The following is a 22,387-nucleotide window of genomic DNA, read 5'->3' as shown; positions in this document are numbered from 1 at the left end:
GAGCACACGGAAGAAGACGGCGATGTCTGAATACAAACGGACGAGGGTGGGGTTTGCATTTTCGGATGCTTTCTAGTTTTAAAAACAGGTTCATGTTCCATTTTCCTCCTTTACATGGATCACAATACATGTAGGCATTAAAAACCATGCCATTGGTTCTCACTTCCTATAAAGATAGGTGTGCTTTGTGGTGCAGGTGTAAGCTCCAAAGATTGCCCCGAACACAGAACGCTATTATTCCATACGACGTTCCAGTGTGCTCCCACCTGAATGGGAGAAATCCGATCCATGGGTACCTATCGGGAATGATTCGGAACACCTGGTCATGATCAATTTTTATTTCAAGTGTTTGTAGACACCTTGCATAGTAATGAGGTAAACAAAGTTGAAAACGTCATAGTATTTACACGTATAAAAAAGGGAAATTAAATGGCAATTTACTCCCTATATTTAAACATTTCAAGGTTTATCCTTCAATATATTGTCTGTTATAATGTAAACATTAGAGTTGGCAGGTAGTCTAAAGGTGCACACACTCCCCATTGAGCTGTCTGGAGTGCCACCATGGTGTTCCACAGGTAGGACGAGGCATCAACATGTGCGCCATCCATCAGATGGAGGTTAAGGTGGAGGACCCTCTGCCAGCACTGGTTGTTGGTTGCCGATAAAGATCCCACGATGTCTTTCACGAGGCGTAGGTCGTCTTCAGAACCCAGAAGATTCCAAATTCCTGCCAAAATCACCTTCAGTTGAACGTCAGGCCTGGCCAACCGGTTCGTGAACGACTCGGGCCAAAAACGTTCCCTGGCCGACCCCAAGGTGAGAATTATTGTGGCCGTTTGATGAGAAATAAATTATTAATTGTGTAAACATTGATATAGATACACCTCATTGCACTGAACCGTGAGTAAAATGCTTCATCATTGTTATATTCATTTGAATGCGTCAGCAAATAGAAATATTATCACGTGATTTGGATCAATATTATCTTCATTGCTTTTTGCTTTTCAGGTGCAATAAATTACACTCAATATATTATTTTTAGTAAATAATTATTTCATTTCGGAATAGAATCAAAATAATTTCATGTAACCGTTGCTGAGATTCAAGAAGTTTCCTCTTTTACTTATTGCACTCTTGGCTCTCATTTGCAATTAAATTTGAATGAAGTACAAACAAATGCTTTCAGTCATTACCTAAAAATATACATATATGTTACATATGATTTACTCAAACAAACTTAACATTTCCCCATATTCTCTGACTGTTTCAACATCACTGAACATAAGTCCACAATAACCTTATCTACACACACACACATATATATATATATATATATATAAAATTATATATATACATATAATTATATATATACATATAATTATATATATATATACATATAATTATATATATATTCATAGAATTATATATATATACATATATACATATAATTATATATATATACATATAATTATATATATATATACATATAATTATATATATACATATAATTATATATATACATATAATTATATATATATATATATATATATATATATATATATATATATATATATATATAATTAAATGTATATATACACATACATACATCCAGCGACTTCAGAAAGTATTCACAGTTTCACACCCCTCGACTTTTTCACATTTTGTTGTGTTATGAATGGATTAAATTGAGATTTTTGTCACCGATCTACACACAATGCCCCATAATGTCAAAGTGGAATTTTTTTTTTTTAAAGAAATTTTTACAAAATAATTAAAAATTAAAAGCTGAAATGTCTTGAGTCAATAAGTATTCAACCCCCTTTGCTCGGACTCTCCAAATTGAGCTCAGGTGCATCAAATATCCTTTGATCATCCTTGAGCTGTCTCTACAAATTGATTGGAGTCCACCGGTGGCCAATTCAATTGATTGGACATGATTTAGAAAGAAACACACCTTTCTATAAAAGGTCCCACAGTTGGCAGTGCATATCAGAGCAGAAACTCTACCATGAAGTCCAAATAACTGGCCATAGAACTCCAAGATATAATTCTGAGGAGGCATAGATCTGAGTAAAGATATAAAACAATTTCTGGAGTGTTGAAAGTTCCCAAGAGCACAATGAGCTCCATCATTAGGAAATGGAAAGAATATGGAACTATCCAGACAGACTCTTCCTAGAGCTGACTGTCTGACCAAACTGAGCAACCGGGCAAGAAGAACCTTGGCCAGGGAGGTGACCAAGAACCCAATAACCACTCTGACAGAACTGCAGAGTTCCTTGGCTGAGATGGGAGAACCTGCCGGAAGGACAACAGTCTCTGCAGCACTTCAAAAATCCAGGCTTTATGGGAGTGTGGACAGACAGAAATCACTCCTGGGGAAAAGGCACATGACAACACACATGGAGTTTGCAAAAAGGCACAAGAAAGACTCTGAGAACATGAAGCAAAATATTTTTTTTATGAAGAAAGCAAAAATCTATATATATATATATATAGTATCAAAATATTAAATGTTCTGTGGTCTGATGAGACAAAAATTTAACTCTTTGGCCTGAATACAAAGCGCTACATCTGGTGGAAACCGAGCGCAGCTCATCGACCATCTAACAAGATCACTACCGTGAAGCATGTTGGTGGCAGCATCATGCTATGGGGATGCTTTTCAGCAGCAATGACTGGGAGACTTGGAAGGATAGAGGGAACAATTAATGGAGCCAAATACAGGCAAATCTTTGAGGAGAACCAGCTTCAGAGTGCAAAAGACAATAGAACCTAGCCTGCGGGAAAGATTTACGTTCCAAAGGGACAATGACCCCCAAGCATATAGCCAAAGCAACACTGGAATGGCTTCACAAGAAGAGCATGAAAATCCTTGAGTGGCCTAGCCAAAGTCCAGACTTTAATCCCATTGAGAATCGGCGGAAAGACTTGAAGATTGCTGTTCACCGACACTGCTCATCCAACTTGACATGGCTTGAGCAAATCTTCAAGGAGGAATGGGAGAAACTCCCCAAATCTACATGTGAAAAGCTGATACAGACATACCAAAGAAGACTCAAAGCTGTAATCGCTACCAATGGCACTTCCCTGAAGTATTGACTCGGGGGTTGAATACTTATGTAAATCAGATATTTCTGTATTTCATTTTCAATAAACTTGTAAAAAAATTCTAAAATCATGTTTTCAATGACATTATGGGATATTATGTGTAGATCGGTGACAAAGTTTTAAATTTAATACATTTTAAATTCCGGCTGTAACACAAAAACGTGAAAAAGTGGTTAACATGATGTGGATGAGTTTCTAAAGATTTCTTACTTCAAAAATCACTTTTTTTTAAATTCCTTCACAACTAAGAATCTTTGAGTTATGCAACCTCGAAGCCCTCTGACCTGGGTTTGAATCCCGACCAGGCTCTAAAATCTCACCCTGGCGTTATGCAGGCAGGGCGAGCCATCAATGTGTGCGCCGTCCCTCTGGCGGACGTCAAGCAGGAGGATCCACCCGTCGGGCAGCACCGGTCTTCGGTGGACTTTAAAGATCCCGTGGTGCCTTTTGCGAAGAGCAGGCGAGTTATCACCGGCACTCTGGAATAAATTGCAAATTCCTGCCCAAACCACCTGCGTCCTGCAGTCATATCCTGCATCAGAGTAGCAACTTGTCCAGGATCGTTTCAAACCTCGAAGCATTTGTTGACTAGTCGTGATACTCTCCGCAGCTCCATGAAGAGCATGGGCCTCCAATTAATAATTGTACATGTGGAAATGATTTCCCATTCACAATGAGAGCTTGGAGCCGATTTCAGCTTGTTTGCAGTAGGAACCAATCAGAAAACAAGAGCTAAAGAGTTCCCAAATGTTGAGTGAAAGTTGTTGCCAAAATGGAGGATCTTTCCTGTCCCCTTTCATGTATCTTGGAGGCTGTTCCAAAATATAGATTTTGTTTAAATCAGCATCAAACTGGGCATCGAGTTCATTTATTATCAAGTGCTTCACAAACATTGTGTGTTTTCCTATATCATGACCTTAATACTCCTGGGAGCATGGGATCTGCCACCATTTGCAGGGCACCGCCACCTTTACTCATTACACCGAGAACATCGTCCAACATGGAGGGGCCAAGATCGATATCGAGGGAGAGCAAAGAACTGCAACTCAGGAGAAGAGGATCTTTCGATTCCACCTGAGCACCTTTGCAAGGTGAGTGCTTCCGCACACTCTGCGTTTCATACATTTGTGCCCCAAAAGGTGACGCCATGTTTTCAGGCCCAAGACCCTGAACCGGTTTCACGTCTTGTTTATCCAGAGAATTCCGTTCATGGACAAGACATCTTGGTTTCCAGATGGATTCTTCTCTTGGCGGAAGGTGTGATGTAACGCTTTGCTCTGCTGTGTTACTCGTCGCCCTGAGGTGCGAGGTGCTTGAAGCAGGAATATTGTTCTTCGTCGTTTGGGTTCCACATTTTGTGGGATTGGAGTTCCTTGTTAACTGTCCTGATTCCTTCTCAAGTTTGTTGATGAAAGACAATGAGGGCGAAGGAGTGCAGGTGCTTGCAGCACGCCTGGCCAATTTTGTTCTGCTTTGGGAGTTGCTCAAAGTGCTTACAACGTCCGCAGGTATCGGTTCCTGCAATAACTTTGTTTCCTGCGCTTTCTCGACCTGCTCGTCCCCCTTGCTCTTTATCCTCGATTCTTTTTTCTGGCTTCCTCGCCTGGAGATGCTCGGCGAGCTGAGTTCAAACTTTTCGGCCTTCTCTCGGATGATCCGAAAGAAGCTGCGTCTGCTGACCGGGCTCGTCGAAACTTCTATGTGGCAGTCCTTCATCGTAGTCGATCCACCTTTGGACCTACAGGTCAAGGCAGGTGAGTAAAGAGCGTTGCACGTCGTCTTCTTGGGCTTTTTGTCCCAGAGATTGAAACTGCTGCTCCTTCGACAATGATTGCTTTTCCCAACCGCACTCGAATTTCCCGAAGTATTTGTCGGGAGGTCCTGAATTCTATCGTCCACCTGTCTGTGTTTCTTCGTTGCCCAAGCAGGTAGTACTAAAGCCTGCTCGGAACCCCCAAGAGGGAGCAGAACCGCATTACGAAGCACCGGTGACGTCGCATCACTGCCTAGGCCTCCCAACATGGCCGCTCCAAGGACGCCGTCGTCTTCGTTGGGACCTGCTGGATTTCCCGCACCTTCTACTTGACCCCAGAGGAAAGACAAATCCCCAAAGGTCGACAAGCCGGAGCTCGGCTTGCTGGCAGCGGCGCTACCGACGTGCATCATGTGCCGGAAATCCCCGAGCGGGGGGCTGATCATGTCGCCAGAGAGCACGTCGCGCAACGTTTGGCCTCTCATCTGCGTGGGCTTGAGGTATATGGGTGGTTTCACCGGCATCGTGCCTCGTCTCCGCTGTTGATGTGCTCAAGATCCTTGTCTTTGCTCTTGGCTCGTGTCCTGCGTCGCCGGGCTGTCTGGGCTTCGTCACAGCCTGCCAACACGTGGAAACCCCCGCGAGAAAATCTACACGAAACACATGGGGCCTAAAATTAGTTAATAGCAGTAACACAAACACGATGGATTTTCAACCATAACAGCATTCCAACATGGGCGAGGATAATAATGTTGTAGCGTTCCTGGCGCAGAACGACCTCACGAGGTTTTGTGACGTAATAATGGCTTTAATTGAAATAAAATTTCCTATTTTAAAAAGGTGCTTAATTGAGCAGATCAAGGTGGTGGTTAAAATATACTACATTAACATGTAATAAATATATTATTATTATTATATAAGTCGTCACATGCCTGGTATCATGGAACTTCAATCGTGGCCACGTATCCCGTGACCAGACCAATGCTAATTGCTCATTGCTCTACAAAACGTTGTGCGGTGTATGTGCACTCGATGGCAGACGGTCGGTTGCTTAAACAGATGTCGCTATTTCAGCATGAGAGCGAGTGATCGATGACGTCACCATAGCCTCCTCACCCTCAATCGCCGGCGGACTCACACTCAGGCTATTCCGAACTGTATTAATGCCGACGTTTTTATCCGTCCATGTCGATCAACCAGTCTGTAAACGTTTCATTAAATACATACACATTACCCTTTATATGTCGTCGTTATCAGAAGCATTTGTCTTTGACTAATTTATTTATTTCTAAACTCGAGTCGGACAGGAATGGCGCAGAGATGGCGCACTTACCTTTCAGCTGTCGATTCCAGGGGTGTGTTCGCTAACCAATCAGCTTGGAGAGCGCTCGCCAAGCGGCTTAAGTACCCAAGCGAGCACTCTATTCGAAACCGTTAATAAGGAACGGCTGGCTTGGCAAGCGCGAGCTAACTGTTTGGTAACTTAGCACAAGACTGGTTCGATTCCCGACTCCCACCCGCTAGCACTAGTTGGTGGTCGTCACTTTCAGTTGTGTTTGCCCTGGCCAGCTGGTTCGTGAAAGACTTAGCCAAAAGCTTTCCCAACCGACCGCACAAAAAGGAGGGGATAATTGGGTCATGGAAGGGCTAGTAGTAGTTGGTGATGGAAGGGCTAGTTGTAGTAGTTGGTGATGGAAGGGCTAGTTGTAGTAGTTGGTGATGGAAGGGCTAGTAGTAGAAGTTGGTGATGGAAGGGCTAGTAGTAGTAGTTGGTGATGGAAGGGCTAGTAGTAGTAGTTGGTGATGGAAGGGCTAGTAGTAGTAGTTGGTGATGGAAGGGCTAGTAGTAGTAGTTGGTGATGGAAGGGCTAGTAGTAGTAGTTGGTGATGGAAGGGCTAGTTGTAGTAGTTGGTGATGGAAGGGCTAGTAGTAGTAGTTGGTGATGGAAGGGCTAGTAGTAGTAGTTGGTGATGGAAGGGCTAGTAGTAGTAGTTGGTGATGGAAGGGCTAGTAGTAGTAGTTGGTGATGGAAGGGCTAGTAGTAGTAGTTGGTGCTGGAAGGGCTAGTAGTAGTAGTTGGTGATGGAAGGGCTAGTAATAGTAGTGTAGTTCATGGAAGGGGTAGTAGTTGTAGTAGTAGATCGTGGAAGGGGTAGTAGTAGTAGTTGGTGATGGAAGGGCTAGTAGTAGTAGTGTAGGTCATGGAAGGGGTAGTAGTTGTAGTAGTATATCGTGGAAGGGGTAGTTGTAGTAGTTTGATGGAAGGGCTAGTAGTCGTAGTTGGTGATGGAAGGGCTAGTAGTAGTATTTGGTGATGGAAGAGGTAGTAATAGTAGGTCATGGAAGGGGCAGTAGTTGTAGTAGTAGTTCGTGGAAGGGGTAGTAGTAGCAGTAGTACTCGGTCATTGAAGGGGTAGTAGTAGTAGTTGGTGATGGAAGAGGTTTTTTTGTTTTTTTTGTATACTGAATCGAGGCTCGTGAAAGAGCTAATAGTAATAGTAGTAGTAGTAGTAGGTCATTGAAGGGGTAGTAGTAGTAGTAGGTCATGGCAGGGGTAGTATTGGTTCATGGAAGGGGTAATAATAGTAGTAGTAGTAGTGGGTCATGGATGGGGTAGTCGTCGTAGTGGGTCATGGATGGGGTAGTCGTCGTAGTGGGTCATGGATGGGGTAGTAGTAGTAGTAGTAGTAGTAGTAGTAGTAGGTCATGGCAGGGGTAGTATTGGTTCATGGAAGGGGTAATAATAGTAGTAGTAGTAGTGGGTGACAGCAGGGGTAGTAGTAGTGGTAGTAGTAGTAGTGGGTCATGGATGGGGTAGTTGTCGTAGTGGGTCATGGATGGGGTAGTCGGCGTAGTGGGTCATGGATGGGGTAGTCGGCGTAGTGGGTCATGGATGGGGTAGTCGGCGTAGTGGGTCATGGATGGGGTAGTCGTCATAGTGGGTCATGGATGGGGTAGTCGTCGTAGTGGGTCATGGATGGGGTAGCCGTCGTAGTGGGTCATGGATGGGGTAGTAGTAGTAGTAGTAGGTCATGGCAGGGGTAGTATTGGTTCATGGAAGGGGTAATAATAATAGTAGTAGTAGTAGTAGTGGTAGCAGTAGTAGTGGGTCATGGATGGGGTAGTTGTCGTAGTGGGTCATGGATGGGGTAGTTGTCGTAGTGGGTCATGGATGGGGTAGTAGTAATAGTAGTAGTAGTAGTGGGTTATGGAAGGGGTAGTAGTATAATTAAAGTTTTCAGGCCAAGTTTTACGCGAACCAGCTGGCCCAGATTAACGTCGGATGCAAGGTGATTTCGGCAGGAATTTGTAATTTGTTCAGGGTGCAGGTGATAACTCGCCTACTCTTCACAACGAACACCGTGGGATATTTAATGTCCGATGGACTACACACACGATGTCTCACCTTGGCATGTGAAACACCTGCAGGATGGTAGGTTATATCCTGGGTCTGGATTAAAAGCCAGGCCAAAGAATACAATTGTTTACAAGAGAAAGATCAGTGGGGTAGTCGGTTATACGATGAATCAAATGACAACACTATCTGGCTTTGTTCACTATCTATCTGGATATGTCCAGATGACTTAACATTAAGCCGGCGGTTTTGCATGTGCAAGCATGTTGGATATAAAGGATTCCATGACATCTTTCACAATTATAGGCCTTTGGGTCACAGATTTGGCCATAGATACCTTGCTGATTATTCAAATGGAGGAATATGGAGGGGGCACTGCATCAGTGGCACTGCTGCACCCTCAGGCAATGATGCTACCCCGCAGCCTTGTGCTGCATACCAACGGCGTGTGACGTCCCTCGGATGGATGTTTAACTGGCGTCCCGTCTGCCGCCATTAAAGATCCCACGGTGTCCTTCACGGAGAGTAGGCGAGTTATCGCCGGCACCGTGGCCAAGTTACAAATTCCTGCTCTGAGTCTTGCTGGGAGGCAATGGGCGGCCAGCCAGTAAAACCTGTGCCAAGAAATTGCTTCGCAGTGGTGAACCTGCCTTCGGGCAAAACACCACAATATGAAAACGAACAAACAGATTCATTGGATGGGGTGGACCAAAGGACCATCTTGTGTGTACCCATGAAAGAGAACAACGTGTAAACATGTTACAATGTTCAATTCAAATCGTAGAATTCATCATTATAGAGCAGTTTGATCACACTGTACATACTGTAACACGGGTTGGGTTAGATTGTTACCCCTTGTGCGTAGCGTAAAGAGGGATTAAGCAATTGCTCCACTCTGTCTGTCTGTCTGTCATTCTGTCTGTCTGTCATTCTGTCTGTCTGTCTGCCATTCTGTCTGTCTGCCTGTCATTCTGTCTGTCTGCCATTCTGTCTGTCTGTCATTCTGTCTGCCTGTCATTCTGTCTGTCTGTCATTCTGTCTGTCATTCTGTCTGTTTGTCTGTCTGTCATTCTGTCTGTCTGTCTGTCATTCTGTCTGTCATTCTGTCTGTTTGCCTGTCTGTCATTCTGTCTGTCTGTCATTCTGTCTGTCTGTCTGTCTGTCATTCTGTCTGTCAGTCTGTCTGTCATTCTGTCTGTCTCTCTGCCATTCTGTCTGTCTGTCTGCCACTCTGTCTGTCTGTCTGTCATTCTGTCTGTCTGTCTGTCATTCTGTCTGTCATTCTGTCTGTCATTCTGTCTGTCATTGTCTGTCTGTCATTCTGTCTGTCTGTCTGTCATTGTGTCTGTTTGTCATTCTGTCTGTCTGCCATTCTGTCTGTCTGTCTGTCATTCTGTCTGTCTGTCATTCTGTCTGTCTGTCTGTCATTCTGTCTGTCATTCTGTCTGCCATTCTGTCTGTTTGTCTGTCATTCTGTCTGTCTCTCTGCCATTCTGTCTGTCTGTCTGTCATTCTGTCTGTCTGTCTGCCCCTCTGTCTGTCTGTCTGTCTGTCATTCTGTCTGTCTGTCATTCTGTCTGTCTGTCTGTCATTCTGTCTGTCTGTCATTCTGTCTGTCTGTCATTCTGTCTGTCTGTCATTCTGTCTGTCTGTCATTCTGTCTGTCTGTCTGCCATTCTGTCTGTCTGTCTGTCTGTCATTCTGTCTGTCTGTCATTCTGTCTGACAGACTTCAGTTTATGATCGAGGAACAATTTCATTCAATCATTCCAAACGGGAAACTTATATCTGTTTCAGGATGTCATAAAGGACACATAAAACATGCACAAATAACTCATTTTACCTGTTAAATAAGGTGGTGTAAAAGATGGTGCATCAATGGCGGTAATCTTCTGATTCAATGTTGTTGTTTTTCTCCAACCCTTAAAACTTTTATTTTCATTTCAATTTAAATTATATATTTGAATGCTGTAGAACACAAATCGCCTTGTTTTACACGAACAAAAACCTTCAGTTTGGAAATACTTGGGCACAATTGTACGCCGTCTCAACCAATCAAATTTGCAACTTGAGCTCTTATTCGAGATTCTTCTTCTTCTTTTTCCGCTTCTTCCAATAAACTGTTAGCAATGAAGCCCAATGTCCTTTTTCTGAACACTTCGTGGGGTAAGATGTTCTATGAACTCTCTAGTTTTTGTTTTTCAATTGACCGAGCAGTTTTACAGCTTCACCTGGCGCTAGGGCCGAGGGCATGTTACATCCTCGCTACGAAGGTGTCCAGATTGTACAGATAGCGTTCGGGCCTCGAGAAGGCAGGAACGGCATCGTGGGATCCCTGTTGAGTTTGCGTCCAAATTTGCCCCCGGCATCATCATGTCACATTGACAAACTCGCCGTGTTTACAAAGGCCTCGAGAGCCAGGCCCGGTGCTAAGCTCATGTTGCCAAAGGCAGGTGAACGTTTTTCAGGAGATTGGACATGCTGAGGCCTGCAACGCCTCCTTTTGACTCTGCTAACACTGCCAATTGTTTCTGCCTCGAGTCCCTCATGGATTGCTGTGACTTGTTCTTTCAGAGTAACTATAACTGATTATATAAATCGGTATCGGAGGTGAAAGGAAAACACACAGGTAATAAGTTGGTAAGACAATCACATCTGCATGACTTCTTCCCCATATTTTATGGTTGCCTTAAGAACGAGTCTCAAGAGCAAGAATTCCAAAAGAAAAAGACAATTATGTTGTCTCAAAAGATGTTTCAAAGGACATATTGTACAGCTATCTGCACACATCGACATATTGTATTCCTATGGACGCAATCTCTGATGCTACAACATCTTACGTCAATAGATGTTGGTTACGATTGTGGAAGGACTAGTAGTTGTAAGGGAAATCATATTTGAATTGACGTCGGTATATTCTGTTTTGATAAAGCCTGATGTTGGCTTAGCGGTTAGGGTGCCGGCTTGGGATCCTGGGTTAGGGTGCGGGCTTGGGATCCTGGGTTAGGGTGCCGGCTTGGGATCCTGGGTTAGGGTGCGGGCTTGGGATCCTAGGATCCTGGGTTGGGGTGCGGGCTTGGATCCTAGGATCCTGGGTTAGGGTGCGGGCTTGGGATCCTAGGATCCTGGGTTCGAATCCCGGTCATCGCTGAATTAACGCCAGGGCAGGGGGGTTGACTCAGCCTGTCATCCTTCCGAGGGCGGCAAATTGAGTACCAGCTCACTGGGATGAATGATCATGGTGTGTACCCCGCTTTAGTATAGGTACACCGTATCCCTGCGCATCGTAAGAGGCGACTAAGGGTTGGCGTCAGGAAGGGCATCCGGCCATTAAAAAAACATTGCCTCAAACAGGGAACCATGATTGTCATGGGGCCCGCAAGGCTAACCCCTGCTCTAGCGGGGAAAATGGCCTTAAAACGATCATTCTTCATTTCTGTATTCTGTTTCGATATCCGCATCTTCGTCGTGTTCATCTGAATGCCTTTGGAAAACGTGAAGCGTGAGACAGTCTAGTTGCAATTCTCCGATGGTAATATGATACGAGTTCCCTTACAAGGACCCTCAACTAAGGGGGAGGCCAGTAGGCCCGTCGAGCATGCGCAATGGCTGCCAACCAAGGGCTGTTTGTGAGTTTGCCTTCTTTCTTTCTTTTTTAAGCTTTCGGTAAACTCGGCCAGGGCCGGGCTCAAACCGACGACCTCCCGGACTCGTAGCGGATGCCCGAACCATCACGCCACCGAGTCAGGTTAACGATGAAGCGAGTCGCAATGGATGCTTTGAGTTAGAAGACAAACTTTTTCTTTCTTTTTTTTCCTCACAATTTTATTTCTGCGTCGTTCACTTGAGACCCACTACATGCTCCGGCTTTTTAATGTATGCGCTGCGCCAAGACACAGGCCAGCGCAAACATCGCAAGTCATCGAGATAAAGTTGGCACCGTTTGATTCCGCGAATAAAGCACCCAGCCAACATCAAGTACTGAGGCTTTGCTTTGAATTGTCGTGTTGATGAACAAAGCCAGATAGTGTTGTCTTTTGATTCATTTCCACCTTGAACTGATGCTGTTGAAAGAGCACTTGAATCTTTCGCTTGTGTAAATGAATAAACAACCTCAATCTCTGGTTAAGTTAACGGCTCTTCATCCAAAGTTACACTCTTCCATACATGAAAAAAAGTACAGTATATCAGAAAAATGATATTGTTCTCAGGAGTGGACGACCATCAAGACCAAGACCATCTGAAGACGATATCAGTTAGTCGTTTTAAGCAGCAATTTCAGAATTCCATTTGAAGTAAAATGTCCACGTGATATTGTAAGTCTTAGTGTTCTTGGAGCATCGCATTTATAACACCAGGTACTTAAGAGATTCCTAAACAAAGGCCCATGCGATTGGTATTTGAGCAGCCTAAAGAAAGTTATGAATGAGATTTACCTTATTTCCTTCTGACATGATGGAGGAAATCAAGATAAGGCAGCAGGGACCTGTACCCTCTGCTGATCCTTCAAAACTGTCTTCTCGCTGTCTGTGCCTCCAACGGAATGCGGCCTGCGCCCTATTACGAGAGCTGAGAATAGCCTGTTCCAGCTGGGACGGCAGGGGTTGTGTGCCGGCACTCCCACCATTTGCCTCTAAATCACATGTAGAGTTGTGGAGTCAGGCGTTGGAGACAGAGGAGTGGGGTGGAGGGGGGGGGTGGGGGGGGGAGTGTTGCAAAGTCGATTTGGGTGGAGGATAGGGTTTAGAAGGACAAAGGGTTAGTTCAGTGGACATTGAAAAAAAAGTGTCCTGTTAAACTGTCACGAGACACACCTCGTTGGAGACAGTCAGTAATTATCAGTTCATATACGACAGAAGTTATAGAATGGGAGTTGAGAATACAAGCTCAGTTTTGTGGGATGTCACTGGAGGAGACTTGTGGTGGAATGGTTGGGGAAAATGGGAAGATGCGGTAGGGGGGGGAAGAAGATGGAAGACACCAGCTGTCGCTTTTGTGTTAATTGGTATATCATACCGCATTGGGCTATAGCCTACACCTCATTGCCCACCCTTCTGTTTTTATCCCCCTCATTTAGCAAAACAGAATTCATCATAAAACATCAGCCTCAAGTGTTTATAACACTTTTGATTAATGACACATTTAAGAAAATGCTTTTACGTATCATTGAATTTTTGCCAAATCCATTTTGATAACTTAATCTAAAACAGACTGTGCTGTCTGTATAGAATGTTCTTTGTAAAGCATTCTATTTATTATTTTATCCTCGATGCTGCCTTTCTATGTCGATTCATATGTGAAAAGAGTGATAAAATGTATATGGCAATAACCCTGTCCACAAATTAAACAAATTAAATAGTTTTATGTATATTCTCAATACAAGGGACCAATAAAAAAAATTTATGCCCTTTAAAGGGTTCTCATAAGTCTAAGAGAAACACCATCGTTTTATATTCTTTAATAAATAGTAATGAAAATAATTGCAAAGGAAATATTTAAAAGGTATCTACCATACTCATGATGGCAAGTGTGTGTGTGTGTGTGTGTGTGTGTGTGTGTGTGTGTGTGTGTGTGTGTGTGTGTGTGTGTGTGTGTGTGTGTGTGTGTGTGTGTGTGTGTGTGTGTGTATATATATATATATTGTTGCGGTTGTGGGAATAAAGGATGACCCCCCCCCCCCCTCGTATGTAGACGCACCACAACATGTAGCCTCGCTGTAGTATAGTTATTTCTTATTAAATGTAAGCGTAGTCCTTTCCTGTGTTAGTTTGCGTTGAGCAGGCCAGTGAGCTTAGGTAGGTGTTCTTTTGCGCTGGAATGCCACGTGCTCGGCCTGAACAAGTCTGGCAAGGCCGAAGGGAGGAGCTGCAGGGGGAGTGGCCAATAAGCTGCGAGCCACCAATCAAAGCTCGAGGGGAGTGGCTCACCACGGCGACGAGAGGTGGGGGATGGAACATTCGGGTAAGGCCGGGGCGGAGCCATAAACCCTGCCCCGAGCCCCTCACATCAGAACGCACGAAGACGAGAGTCGAGTCGAGGCATTGAGTTCAGAGAGGACACGGTGAGAACGAGAGTCGAGTCGAAGCCCCTGTGAGATTGTCAGTCAGAGCTAGCGAGAGCCAGAGAACGAGTCGGAGTACTTGTAACTGCTTGAACTGCTTGTAATAGTCTCGTTGTACACGAACATTCCCCATGCCCTGTGCCCTGCGCACTGCGGCTGTATTTAATCGCGCTTGTGGAGACGACCCGTTCCGGGCCACAGATGCGCGATCTCCTCCTGCCTGCGTTTCCTGCATACGTGCCGTGACCACCAGAGGGCCACGCCGGGCGAGCTGTCCCGGAGCGACCGACGGCAAGGCGCGTTTGGCGCGTGAACTTCCTTCCTTCTTTTTCCCCGCGTGAGCGAGTGGGCCCTTTGTCTGGGATTTAGTTAAACTGTTAAGCATCTGCTCTGTGTCCCCTTTCAAATCATCCTGATTATTGTACATTGTGTAAATAAACCGTGTTCTTCCTCTTATTTGACCGTTCCCGTCCTTTCCATCTATTGGCCTAGCATTGCACGAATAGAACAGCTCGAATCGGGTTCAATACAAGTAACGGCATGAGTCACGTGATACGCACATCGCTCGGGCGTATTCGATTAGCGTGGCTTGTGCGAGGTCCGGTCACCGTTTTCGTGGCAGCGTGGGTCAAAGGTACGTGCGGCGTCGACCCGATACCCTTTTCCACGCTAGCTGCGGAAGTCGCGATTCGGCCTTGTGGACACGAAGACCCAAGGGGAAAAAGGGGTTTAACCCCCCCTCTGTACTCCGACGGGCTTCAGGAGATCCGCAACAATATATATATATATATATATATATATATATATATATATATATATATATATATGTATATATATATCTATATATATTATATGTATATATATATCTATATATATAATATGTATATATATATCTATATATGTATATCTATATATATATATATATATATATATATATGTATATATATATATATATATATATATATATATATATATATGTATATATATATATATATGTATATATATGTATATATGTATATATATGTATATATGTATATATATGTATATATGTATATATGTGTATATATGTATATATATATATATATATATATATATATATATATATATATATATATATATATATATATATATATATATATATATATATATATATATATATACGTATATTAAAAATCGAGCCTGTGACGGAACGTCAAAACAAACTCCTCCCTCCCATCCCATCACCCTCCCCCATCACCCTGCCATCACCCTCCCATCACCCTGCCATCACCCTCCCATCACCCTGCCATCACCCTCCCATCACCCTGCCATCACCCTCCCATCACCCTCCCATCACCCTGCCATCACCCTCCCCCATCACCCTGCCATCACCCTCCCATCACCCTCCCATCACCCTCCCATCACCCTGCCATCACCCTCCCATCACCCTGCCATCACCCTCCCATCACCCTCCCATCACCCTTTATTGGACCATTTGACTTCTATAGGGTTGGTTTTCTAAGGCTTATATCAAAATATCAATTTATATCAAATAAATCTTTTAAGGTGAAAGCGCGATGACGTCACCACGTCACGCGGCACGAATGCGCGCCTGTGTCGTTGGAGGTATTGACTTATATAGGGTCAGTTTTCTAAGGCTGTAGGCCGCACCTCATTTTGTCGAATAAAGTGGTATTCGGGTGGTTCCGGTATTTGGGACCGCAGGGACGGAAAGTGCAGGTTCGGGGTGCCAATCACTCTCGCAAGCCGGCCCGCTCTGAAGGCTCGGATCGGGACACCGGGATTCATTCCGGTCGCCCGGTCGGCCCGGAGGTGGGGGTGCGGGGCCTGTCACGGAACGTCAAAACAAACGGCCTGCCGGGGCCGCCCAAAAGTCGGGCGTGAGGGGCGCGTCCACTAATGGAACGCCTCTCGCTTCCCAGAGCGAGGGCCACGTGGTCAGGAGAACCTCGTCCCTTCTGGTTGCCCTGCCGTCCCGCCGTGGGCGCTGGCAGGGTGTACTTCAAACTAAGCCTAAGTGTCAAGTGTTAAGTTCCTCCTTGCCCTCGCAAGGGAAAGGCTAGGGTCAAGCTCTTCCAAATTTCCAAACACTAGGAATCGGACATCTCAAATTAATTAATTAATTAATTTGTTAACACATCTCAGTCGCCCGCGACCTCTCTAGCGCGGGCGTCAAACCAGTTCATTCCCGGTGCGGCCGGGCCGAATATCGGCCCGGACATGGCTGAAGCCATTGATTCCGCCGTCGCCCGCTAATGCGTAGGCTCGCGCATCCCCAGTCCGCCTGGGCTCCGCGGGTGTCCTACCGTGCCCACGTCGCCATGCTCGCTGAATAAGCGAGCCAGGCGTGGTGCCCGGGGAACGGACTTTCGCTGTCTAAACATGGTAGCGCTAGGCCAGTGGGACCGCCGGGACCCACGTGCACTCACAAGTTGTTCTGCGCGTGGGCGGCAGTATCAGACTGGGGCGCCCAAACGCTCCCCAGCTAAAGTTCATCCTGAAAGCGCCCACATTGTGCGGACAAACCAAGTCAAGGGCCACGTGGTCAGGAGAACCTCGTCCCTTCCGGTCACACTGTGCCTATCGGCCGGCCTCAAAGACCAAAATTGTGACGGTGTCACCCGAATTTGCCAGCCTTACCCTAAGACACATAATAAGGAAATAAACTACTGAACAGGGGTTTTATCGGGTCCTGCAATGTGGTGTTTATGGAATAATTACCAAGACGCCCTTTTCATCTTTACACTACGGAGGTATTTACAAGGATCATGACATTTACAAAGGGTGATCTTCACAACAATTTACACTACAACAACAAAAAAAAAAAACCATTCTCATATCCACAACACTGCACCCTCCTCCTCTTAGGCACGTCCCGGGCCTACAACTTAAATTTAGTGTGACACGTAGGTGTAGTTCCCTCTACTTTTAACCTGACCCTGAGTGCGACAGTTTTAAAACATAAATAAATGTGTCCCGCTGCTCCATTGCACCCTGCCTAACAGACTCACGCCCACAGTTAACCGAATTGCGGAATGGTTTTCAAACTACACACTGACGGTGGGGAGAATTATTTACAGTTGACACTACTTTTATTTACAAAACTAACCCAGGACCTGTAATTGTTCTTTCTGGGGGGGAGACAGTCTGCTCTGCATCGACGCACCATGAAAGCACCTAAAAACGCACCAATACACCCTCAGGCACCAATCGCTGCCCAGTCATCATAGTTCATCAGTGTTCATGAATAATCAAAATAAACCAACAACCCCTAACCCTGCAGGTGATCTCTTGCTCTTCGGCTCCCTCTGCTGGCTATTATTATTTCTTCCAGATGTTGTCTTTTTCCTTTGATGGCGGCCTATTTGCAATAAAGTAAAATGCACCCAACGTGTCCCTTTTATTTTCTTTATTTATGGCCCACAGGGCCGACTAGTGTGGTTCACCTGTGGGGCATTGGTGCCCTGTGGCCAAGGTCTGCCAGCAAGATTTCGGGCCCTCATGGCCGGTTCCAGCAGAGGGGCCATGCCCCAACCCATGGGGTCCATAAGTGGTGCTCGGCCACTGACATGTGGTCCATAATGTGGTGCATCGATGCAGACAGCTGGTTCTGGGAGTTCCGGGCGCACAATGGCCGACTCACGCACGCTCCCCTCGGCGCCCAATGGTGCACAGATCATGTGGGAGACAAAAGGGGGACAAGACAAATGAGCGAGGGGTAAGGTCACAAGGGTACACATCAAACAAGGCAATGCAAGGCGAAATGCGTACGGAGGGCGAAGTGAGAAAGCTCGTCCCTACCGTACGTCACCCCCCTGTCACCTACACTACCCTTGCCCTTACCCCAGATTTACAAAATCTACACATTTACAAATTCGTCGCTACTGTCACGTCTCCCCATATTTCCCTTATACCAAATTCGTCTTCACAATCCCTCTGCTTCAAAATTTGCCATCACCCAATTCATCATCAATCCTCATAAGGAGGAAGAGATGGAACATCAAGCACAATGTCACACCCATGTCATGATGGGTCTCACCATCCAAACATTTGCATCAAAAATAATTAAACAACCTGGCATGGTGTGGAGGTACGTCATCTCAGGTGAGTGGATGCAGATGGTGCGAGGAGACTCCAATCCTAACTATCCTCTAAATGACTTTAACACACGTTACACTACCCGGGGTCTTTCCCTGCAAATCCATTGGCCAACTTACACTATGGGTTCTAAAAACCAATTCCCATTGACCCAACTGTGGTGCTGCTCAATTTGGGGTCTCACTCCCCCGATTCATCTCCCGGTGCCCTTGCACAATTTCTGGGCTGTGACGTGTAGCTCTCCCAGCAGGTCTACCCACCTGCACACCTCCACCACTGCAGTTGCCACCCGAGCTTACCTAGCTCCTCACCCTAACCTAACTAACTGGGGAAGGCCCCTCCTGGCTCTGTCACCCCACTCGGTGCCATCTGGCACTGGGCTACCCGGGTCCGCCCTCCGGATCCTCGGGCCCCATCCACAACAACTACTACCGGCTCCCAGAGCCCACCTGCGGCCTCACCTGGCCGACATCCTCACAGTGGTGGAGTGCCCAAACCAACTACACACACTAACAGGCTACACGCCCAGCCATTTCCACAACACTAATGCACCCATCCAAATACCATTCTTTCACCTCGCACCACAGATGCCAATATCCAACCACAATTTACCTATACCCTCTACCTAACACTTACACTACCCGCCCCGGGTATTCGTGATGGGGGTCTATCCTTCCCCCATTCACACCTTCGCACCATCCACTCCACTCCATTGTTTCCATCATACTCACTCCACGACCATCCATTCCAATACTCCATATACTCCACACTCCAGGTAATCCATACAATCATTCTCCATTCACCTGTAGTTGCACACCTGTGCAATCATACCTGGTGCCACCTGCACCCTCCTCCTCTTCCTGGACCATTTGGTCAACACAACACCCATCACCTTCACTCACTCATACACTGCTCCACACACCTGTTCAGTTGCACACCTGTGCAATCACACCTGTTCAATCACACCTGTTCCTCACACACTGCTCAATACACTTGAATACACCTCCAACACTCACACGGCATCATCTCAACTACCTGTTGCCCTGCTAACTTAGTGCTCCCCGTCTTCCCTTTAAACTAAGCACAGACCACGTCATTATCATCCACACTAATCTACCTGCGTCCCCACTACAGGTATCCTTGTCACTAACTAATCTTAACGTTACCTAATGTCATCTTCGCTAGATCCCTACACACGATATATCCTAACCCTCCCGGGCTAGTTTTCACTGCCATCAACCCCATAAAACTAGTGCTCCTTTGCCCCCCTGTTGTGAGGGATGACAGAGTTGCCATCCCATCACATGGGGCATCTCTTACTATAAATTTTTCTCGTCCAATTTCCACAAATCAAAAATTTGCCAATCACTCTACCAATCCTCTGCCAATCATCACTCTGCCAATCCTTCGCCAATCATCAAATTTTGTTTTTTTCTAATTTCGGGTCCAGACCACTATCCTCATCACCCGTCTACTTACTAGATCCTCTCGGTGCGCCAATTCACTTCCACAGCCCGGCTTCGTAAAGCCGAGCAATGAATGCGGGTTGTTTGGTGCCGGCGGCTGGATGCGTCCGGCACTCGGTGCAGGGAAGGGCGCTTAGCCGGGCCGAGATCCCACGCACCACCTCGGCACGGTGCCATCCAATTGCCCGATCTCGACCTGCCGGACCGCCTCAACAAAAAGGGGTCGCCATGACGACCCTTCCTATCGGGCTGCCCGTTCCGCCGAGCGGAGCACGGACGCGGCCGTTCCAAGCGCGGCCCAGCGTGGATCACGTACGGCGGTCCTTTTGAACCCGCCGTGGTTCGGATCCCCGCTAGTCCTCGCGGCACGCGGAACCCGGCACGCACCGAGGGCCCGATTCGGTTATAAGTCGCTCTAACCGCTAACCCGGTTACTGTCGATGCCTCACCTGCATGCTCACACGCATACGCTACCCCTTTCTTGCTCATACATCCAGCTGTTCCCATGCTCCTCGTCATTGCACCTTCTCTAACACACCCAGGTACACTCATTCCGCTCACAGACTTGGTCACACACCTGACCACCGAACACCTTTGCACACACTCGTCGCTCGCACACCTCACCAACACACCTCTTCGCGCCCCCTTCTCGGTCACCTCCTCTGTGACAATCACAGGTGTGCTCTCACTCGCACACCCAACCATGTGCCTCACTACTAATTCCAGCGTGCATTCCCATACATGCTCTACCATTCCAGGTGTGCTTCCTTCCATTCCAGGTGTACATCCTCTCTCACCTGTCACAACCAACTCACGCTCCGTGTCACTCTCACTACTTTCACCACCACTCTTGACAGCGCACTCACCCTTACTCTCGACAGCGCACTCTTTCCTCATGCACCCGTCCGTTACACACCTTTCTCGCGCACACTCGTGCGCACACTCTCCCGTTACACCCTCTGTAACAATCACCACGGGCATGCATTCTCCCTCACTCTTGACAGCGCACTCTTTCCCCATGCACCCGTCCGTTACACACCTTTCTCGCGCATCCTCTTGCGCACTCTCTTTCGTTACTTCCTCCGTAACACTCACCACAGGTGTGCATTCTTTCGTTACATCCTCTGTAACACTCCTCACTACGCGCTTCCATGTGCTCCCTCACACACGCGCTACAACCAACTCACTCTCGACAGCACACTCACTCCTCGGCGCGCACTTTTTCCTCACACACCCCAGAGTCGGACATTCTCGCACACCTCCTCTTTCGCACACCAGACCTGTCGCACACTTCACCAACGGCCTCTCACGAACACCCGGGTCCAAAGCAACCCCCAAGCCGACTGAAGGCATCATATACATTTGTACATCATATACATTGCCGAATATATCGCCACTCACCTTGGCACCTCGTCTCCGCACCTCTTCTGCCACCTGCAAACTCTGGATTTGGTTAGTGAGCACACCATTATGAGTTGAGCACCGACCTTGCACATATTCCATCACCTCCTCCTGTATTTCTCTCTTAGTTTCTGTCCGTCTCTTCTTAATTTCACTCACCTCTTCTTCCACTTCCTCTAATTTTTGCTTCACCTCTTTTATTTCCCGGTGCGTCTCCTCAAGTTCGTCCTCTAAGGCTATTTTGACCGTCTCTATGTGCGTCCTCACCTGCCGGTCCTTTCTCTCCATTACCTCTGTCACGTCGTCCAACCTCATTGTCAGTCCCTCACGTACCATCTGACATTGCCTCTGTGTCGCTATTAAGTCATTTTTAATTTCTTTTTGTGTCGCCTTTAACCCTCCTAGTGCCGCAGTGTTCCTTTGAATCTGCTCCGTTAGTTCTTTTTGTCCCTCCGTCAGCTGTTCCACCTCCTCCGTCAGGTCCTCTATGCCCCCTTGTAACTTTGCCGTTCCATTTCTCACCTCTTTCTCTATACGCTTTTCACCTCGCTTTACCTCCTCGCGTACCCCCGAGACCTCCTCACTTACACCTCGTCGTATCTCCTCTTTCATCTCCTCCCTCTCTTTTGTAGATGCCACCCTCATCTGTCCCAATTCATCCCTCTGAGCATCCAGTTTGGTTTCTACCCCGATTTTCACCTCCTCTATCTGCTCTCCCATTTGTTTAATTTCTCGGGCGGATTGCTCCCCTATTTCCCGCAATTTGCCTTCCATTCTATTTTCTAACCCCATTAACCCATTCTTTACCTCTTTTATCCCGTTCCCGTTAAAACATTGCTTCAAAAAGGGGACCGAAAAACAACAACAACCACGGTTCCCGAAAAAGGCCAAGCCCCACTTTTCGGGGAAAAATGGCCTCTTATTAACCCATTTTTCACCTCCTCTAACTGATTCTCCTGGGCAGCCATTCTATTTTCCACCCCCGTTAACCCATTCTTTACCTCTTTTATCCCGTTGTCTAACCCCTCAAATTTAGCTTCTAGCCCCCCGATTTGATTTCCTAGTCGCTCCCCCATTTCTCCCATTTGCCCCCCATTTCGCCCCCCATTTCGCCCATTTTGCCCCCCAATTCGTCCCTC

At 46.4% G+C, this 22,387-nt stretch overlaps 1 protein-coding gene across 4 annotated transcripts in view; it reads right to left on the bottom strand.

Moving 5' to 3' along the window:
- Positions 1-323: 323 nt before the first annotated feature.
- Positions 324-22,387, bottom strand: part of LOC137435034 (uncharacterized) — a 35,422-nt gene continuing 13,358 nt past the window's right edge. Inside the window, exons 2-4 of one of the 4 annotated variants that reach the window (XM_068128400.2) lie at positions 12,659-12,855; positions 3,435-5,517; positions 324-804 (exon numbers count right to left, since the gene is read on the bottom strand). In XM_068128400.2, coding sequence (XP_067984501.1) covers positions 4,024-5,391 — 1,368 coding nt within the window. In that variant the 5' untranslated portion in view covers positions 5,392-5,517; positions 12,659-12,855 and the 3' untranslated portion in view covers positions 324-804; positions 3,435-4,023. Of the gene's footprint in view, positions 805-3,434; positions 5,518-6,200; positions 6,230-12,658; positions 12,856-22,387 lie in introns of those variants that run through there. The other 3 variants (XM_068128403.2, XM_078784812.1, XM_068128402.2) reach the window with 3 other exon arrangements.

The sequence above is a fragment of the Myxine glutinosa genome, chromosome 9, assembly GCF_964187855.1.
Source record: "Myxine glutinosa chromosome 9, kmMyxGlut1.1, whole genome shotgun sequence".
Lineage (NCBI taxonomy): Eukaryota > Metazoa > Chordata > Myxini > Myxiniformes > Myxinidae > Myxine > Myxine glutinosa.
The sequence above is the reverse complement of the archived record's forward strand: the minus strand, read 5'-3'. Positions and strand labels throughout refer to the sequence as shown.